This window comes from Oncorhynchus masou, chromosome 5 (genome assembly GCF_036934945.1).
Source record: "Oncorhynchus masou masou isolate Uvic2021 chromosome 5, UVic_Omas_1.1, whole genome shotgun sequence".
In the NCBI taxonomy this organism is placed as follows: Eukaryota; Metazoa; Chordata; class Actinopteri; order Salmoniformes; family Salmonidae; genus Oncorhynchus; species Oncorhynchus masou.
Window position 1 is genome coordinate 19,796,690 of NC_088216.1, and position 6,498 is coordinate 19,803,187.

A 6,498-nucleotide genomic window follows, 5' to 3' on the forward strand; every position below is an offset into this window, starting at 1 on the left:
GGATAACGAAAATATATGCCCACTTCAAATTGACTAGACCATTTAGATACTACAGATATTTATGTACCGAACAATCTGGATTATACTAGAGATATACATCCTTGTTGAGTGAGGTGTCTGTATAGGCTGAAAATATGTGTCAGATTTGACTGCTTGGGATTTTTTCATATTGAGATTCTGAAGTAAAAAACAACAATATTTTGCATGTGTATCCTCAGGTTAGAAGGTACATTCTTAGTCATACGCGTGCGTATGCCCGCCCGCCCACCCGCCCACCCGCCCACCCACCCACCCACCCACCCACCCACCCAGCCACACTCATGAACTGACACGGTGACACGTAGTCCAACACTCGCTGATCTTAACCTATCAATAACACCTGTCAGCTTCTCATACAGTCACCAATCAGCAGCACGAGGAAACGGCCATGTGGCAGACCCTGAGGTACAAAGGGACGGAAGGAGGGACACGACGGACACATGGACAGACGGACACAGACCCTGAGGTACAGAGGGACAGAAGGAGGGACACGACGGACACATGGACAGACGGACACAGACTCGAACCTAAATCTCAACCGTCCGGCATAGAATCAAAAATGGACAAACTTCTCTGAGGCCCTTCGTTGTCTACAGCCTGCCGATAAAGTTATGGCACCGCTGCTCTCTCTGATTCTCTCCCTCCTGGCCGCCTCAGTCATAGCTGAAGGTGAGAATCTCTTTGCCTTTGGTCACGTACATGTTTTTAGATTTCCTAGACGTCTATCTTTTTAGTCTTTATTTCCTGTTTTCTTTTCTTTAAATTCCTTCCTGAATGGTGTGATATTCTCTTCTGTCTTTTTGACCTCTATGTTACAATATGCACACCAGTATACCCCTTAGAATATATATGCCCAATACATTGCTTCATTCTAAAAGGTATGCTGAAATTGACATTGGGATTGAGCCTATGACTGGCTTCCTGAGAGCCATTCTACAGATTGATGGATTTTTCCTCTCCGTGTTTCTAAAGAGATGGAATGGTGGTATGGTGGTAGGTAGTTGGGTTAGGGCTTGTCCAACTAATTCCATCAACCCCCCCCCCCCTCACTGTTCTCTCTCTCTCCCTACAGACAGCTCCCTCCCAACCCTGAGTGATGTCACTGCAGCCGAGGCCTTCATCGAAGCCTCTGAGGTGGTCGTCATCGGGTTCTTTGAGGTCAGACAGGAAACAAGCGTGGGAAGGGCAGGATGGGAGGGGAGGGGGTTAAATGTAACGCAGAGTTTTAGCATCGTTGGCTAGACGCTACACCACTAACGTGCGGCCGGACGGGGCCAGCCAGATATAAACCATAACTCAGATTTGAGACGAGAAAAAAACAAAACATGCATTCCTTCCTGTGCACTGTTGACTGTTCGTAGCTACAGTCCCAGCTGCTGTCAGGTTTGGCGAGAAACTATTTCCTGTGGCTGGCCACACACTTGGCACATGAAGTGACTAGCTGGCACTGCCTTGAGGATAGTAGGCGGCCGTCCCAGAGTGTCAAGTGGCGGCCCGAGCCCTTTGGCCAAACTCGGGGGACGATCGCTGTCATGCTGGGGACGATGGCAGGCCACTGGACAAGGAAATGAGGACGCATCTGAGATTCACATGGGCTAAGTTGCAATTTGAATCTCAAAAACAGACTTCAATAGTATATCACTGTAGTGAGTGTTAATAGACTCAAACATTCTCTCTCTCTCTCTGCCTGCCCCCTCTCGCTGCCCCCCCTTCTCTCTCTCGCAATCTCTTTCCCTCTCTCTCTCTCTCAGACTCCCTCAGATGAGACTTTTGACTACAAGGAGTTTGTGGAGGCAGCTAAGTCTGTGAAGCATATCCCTGTGGTTCTGTGCAGCGATAAGGAGGCATGGGCCAAACTCAGCATCGCGTCTGACACTGTCGCCATCTTCAGAAAAGTAAACTACTATACCACACCCTTCACTTTGTCCATCAGAAATCACCTGCTTGACTCCCGTTACAACTACTTCGACAACAAATTTACAAGAAAATATCAACTGAAAAATGTGATTTATGTGTGTGTGTTCAGGCAGATAACCACCAAGACAACCTTCAGCTCTCTGAGACCAAGAAAGTGGAGGCGGACGGCCTTGCTCACTTTATCACCATGAACGAGCTTCTCTACATCACCGAGTACAACCAAGTGGTAGTCACTGACCACAGCACTGTTCATCTACACCTTACACACTACTCTATACAACAGCACCTAGTAACAGTTATACCAGCCTGGTTAAAACTACACCTTGGCATCACATCTTTGTATTATTAGCCTGTCATGTTCAGTCATATAACCAGACTATACCTACAGACAGTTAATGTACTGGCACATGCCTATTTTGATATCTATTTCCTATAGCTCTCTCACTCTCCTCTCCTCTCAGACAGTAGTGGGTCTGTTCCAGTCTGAGGTGAAGGGGCACCTACTGCTCTTCATCAACAGGGGGAGTGGTGACTATAAAGTGCTCAACGACCGACTAGGAGCTCTGGCCTCAGAATTTGTTGGGAAGGTGGGAGCAGGCAAGCAGCAACTGGACCTGAAAAGAGCGACTCAACAAAACCTCTGTTATATCGGCCATTTGATTCAAATCTTGAGATAATGTCCCTAATCCCCTAATTGGAATTGGCTCTTTTGTATCAACTATTTCATTGAATCTTGAATTTAATTTGCAAATTGGATCAATGGAGTCCAATGTTTTGAGTCCCAGAATCTCAATGTACTGTATATTATATATAGTGCACTACTTTTGACATTGGTCTCGTCCAATAAAATCACAGATTTTAGCTTTAGTTTCTGTTGCCAAACGTATTTGCTACAGTGTGCTCTACTGAACACTACCATGATTTCTTTGGCACAGTTCCTGTTTGTGCTGGTACACGGGGTGAAGTCCAATGAGAAATCTCTGGGCTACTTCAGCCTGACGTCACGTGACCTTCCCCGCGCGGGCATTTATGACGGAGACTCAGATATGAAGTGGCTCATGCCCGAGGGAGAGATCTCCACCGAGCGTGTGCGGGAATTCTGCCAGTCATTCATACAAGGCGATCTCAAGGTCAGAGGTCAAAACAGACCTGAGATCAAATAGTATTGGTTCTCTTTCAAATGCCTTTGAAGGTTGATTGAGCCTGCCTGGATTGCCAGATTGACAGGGTTTGCACTTTTTGGACTATTCTATTGGTTCCATTCTGACAGGCAAGCTCAATTAAGAGCAGGTAAATAAGTATTGGAAAGAAAACAAATACTATTTGAACCCATATCTATGGCGCAGTATACGCTTCAGTGGCTTTGATAATATGTAGAAAGCAGCAATAAATTATACTGAGTGGCCTCCATTTAATGTATCTATATTGCTTCTCAAAACCTTTTAAAATCTTTTTAGGAGGTGAAGCAGGCAGGAGAACCTCATCCTAAAACTGAGTTGTAAAATAAACAAATAAATTAATGTAAATAATTAGCTTTGTGAAAATTATTGTGTCTGTTTTGGAGTCCGTATTGTTTTCTGCCTGAATCTTGTGTAGGCTGTGTGTGTGCGCTCTGGCAGGCACGGTGTGTCCTTATGAGAGGGAAGGTCTGCCATCTGTGAGTTGACCACAGCTCAGTGGCTACTCACCACTGAGATTTTAGCCTAGTTTGTCAGCGTTGGCACTGATCTGATGGTTACAATCACAACAGACTGACCTCAGAAGAATGTCAGGGCCTGGAGGGTCTAACAGAGAAAGAATTATTGGAATCTGTCTCCTGAAAAAACAGTTGAAGATTCCAAATGCAAATCACAAAGAAACAATACAATGCAAAATATTACAATACATTTTGTGTATCTTCATGCAAATGCTATATTTAAGTGCAGACCTGTGTTCAAATACATGTACAGTATATTTGAGTGTCTGGTATATATAAAAAACGTTTTCAAATACACAACCCAACCCAACCCAAAACAATAACTTTTATTTTTGTATTTGAACCAAATAGTCTGCCAAATTGTATTATTTGACAGTATTTTCAAATTCTTATGTAAATTCATAAGAGTGTATTTGAGTTTTTCAAAAGATTTAAGTGTATTTCCAAGTACATACAAAAATTAAACTACTTATCTTTTCAAATAAAAGATCAGAATACTTACTTCGAATGTGTGAGCAATTAATTGAACTATTAAAAAGTATGTGAACCGTTTGGAATAACCTGGATTTCTGCATAAATTGGTCATACAATTTGATCTGATCTTCATCTAAGTCACAACAACAGACAAACAAAGTCTGTTTAAACTAACAACGCAAACAATTCTACGTTTTCATGTCTTTATTGAACTCACCATGTAAACATTCACAGTGCAGGGTGGGAAAAGTATGTGAAACTTTGGATTTAATAACTGGTTGACCCTCCTTTGGCAGCAATAACCTCAACCAAACGTTTTCTGTAGTTGCGGATCAGACCTGCACAATGGTCAGGAGGAATTTTGGACCATTAATTTTTACAAAACTCTTTCAGTTCAGCAATATTCTTAGGATGTCTGGTGTGAACCGCTCTCGAGGTCATGTCACATAATCTAAATCGGGTTGAGGTCAGGACTCTGACTGGGCCACTCCAGAAGGCATGTTTTCTTCTGTTGAAGCCATTCTGTTGTTGATTTACTTGTGTTTTGGGTCATTGTCCTGTTGCGTCGCCCAACTTCTGTTGAGCTTCAATTGGAGGACAGATAGCCTTACATTCTTCTGCAAAATGTCTTGATAACCTTGGAAATTAATTTTTCTGTCAATGATAGCCAGTTGTCTAGGCCCTGAGGCAGCAAAACAGGGCCAAACCATGATGCTCCCTCCACCATACTTTACAGTTGGAATGAGGTTTGATGTTGGTGTGCTGTGCCTTTTTTTCTCCACACATAGTGTTGTGTTCCTTCCAAACAAATCAACTTTGGTTTGACTCCTGACTCCAATTAGCTTTTGGAAAAGTCAACAGCCTAGGGGTTCAAATACTTTTTTCAACCTACACTGTGAATGTTTAAATGACGTTTTTAATATAGACATGAAAAATACAATAATTTGTGTGTTATTAGTTTAAGCACACTGTGTTTGTCTATTGATGTGACTAAGATGAAGATCAGATAACATTTTATGACTAATTTATGCAGGAATTGAGGTAATTCCAAAGGGTTCACATACTTTTTCTTGCCACTGTAATATTTGAACCCAGATCTGATTAAGTTACATACAGTTGAAGTCAGATGTTTACATACACCTTAGCCAAATACATTTAAACTCAGTTTTCCACAATTCCTGACATTGAATCCTAGTAAAAAATCCCTGTTTCAGGTCAGTTAGGATCACCACTTTATTTTAAGAATGTGAAATGTCAGAATAATAGTAGAGAAAATGATTTATTTCAGCTTTTAGTTCCTTCACCACATTCCCAGTGGGTCAGAAGTTTACATACACTCAATTAGTATTTGGTAACATTGCCTTTAAATTGTTTAACTTGGGTCAAAGTTTCGGGTAGCCTTCCACAAGCTTCCCACAATAAGTTGGGTGAATTTTGGCCCATTCCTCCTGACAGAGCTGGTGTAACTGATTCAGGTTGTTTCGGCCTCTTTGCTTGCGCGTGCTTTTTCAGTTCTGCCCACAAATCTTCTATAGGATTGAGGTCAGGGCTTTGTGATGGCCACTCCAATACCTTGTCTTTGTTGTCCTTAAGCCATTTTGCCACAACTTTGGAAGTATGCTTGGGGTCATTGTCCATTTGGAAGACCCATTTGCGACCAAGCTTTAACTTGAGATGTTGCTTCAATATATCCACATAATTGTTCTTCCTCATCATGCCATCTATTTTGTGAAGTGCACCAGTCCCTCATGCAGCAAAGCACCCCTACAACATGATGCTGCCACCACCGTGCTTCATGGTTGGGATGATGTTCTTCGGCTTGCAAGCCTCCCCCTTTTTACTCTAAACATGACGATGGTCATTATGGCCAAACAGTTCTATTTTTGTTTCATCAGACCAGAGGACATTTCTCCAAAAAGTACGATCTTTGTCCCCATGTGCAGTTGCAAACCGTAGTCTGTCTTTTTTAATGGCGGTTTTGGAGCAGTGGCTTCTTCCTTGCTGAGCGGCCTTTCAGGTTATGTCGATATAGGACTCGTTTTTACTGTGGATATAGATACTTTTTTACCTGTTTCCTCCAGCATCTTCACAAGGTCTTTTGCTGTTGTTCTGGGATTGATTTGCACTTTTCGCACCAAAGTACGTTCATCTCTAGGAGACAGAATGTGTCTCCTTCCTGAGCGGTATGACAGCTGTGTGGTCCTATGGTGTTTATACTTGCGTACTATTGTTTGTACAGATGAACGTGGTACCTTCAGGTGTTTGGAAATTGCTCCCAAGGATGAACTAGACTTTTGGAGGTCTACAACTTTTTTTTCTGAGGTCATGGCTGAATTATTTTCCCATAATGTCAAGCAAAGAGGCACTAAGTT

At 42.5% G+C, this 6,498-nt stretch overlaps 1 protein-coding gene across 1 annotated transcript; it reads left to right on the forward strand.

The window, feature by feature from the left end:
- The first annotated feature begins 650 nt into the window (after nt 1-650).
- Nucleotides 651-3,458, forward strand: LOC135526344 (endoplasmic reticulum resident protein 27-like). The gene is made up of 7 exons (XM_064954655.1): nt 651-708; nt 1,112-1,197; nt 1,791-1,934; nt 2,066-2,182; nt 2,418-2,543; nt 2,892-3,086; nt 3,414-3,458. Exons 1-7 carry the CDS (start codon nt 651-653, stop codon nt 3,456-3,458), a joined length of 771 nt encoding a protein of 256 aa, XP_064810727.1.
- The last annotated feature ends 3,040 nt before the right edge of the window (nt 3,459-6,498 follow it).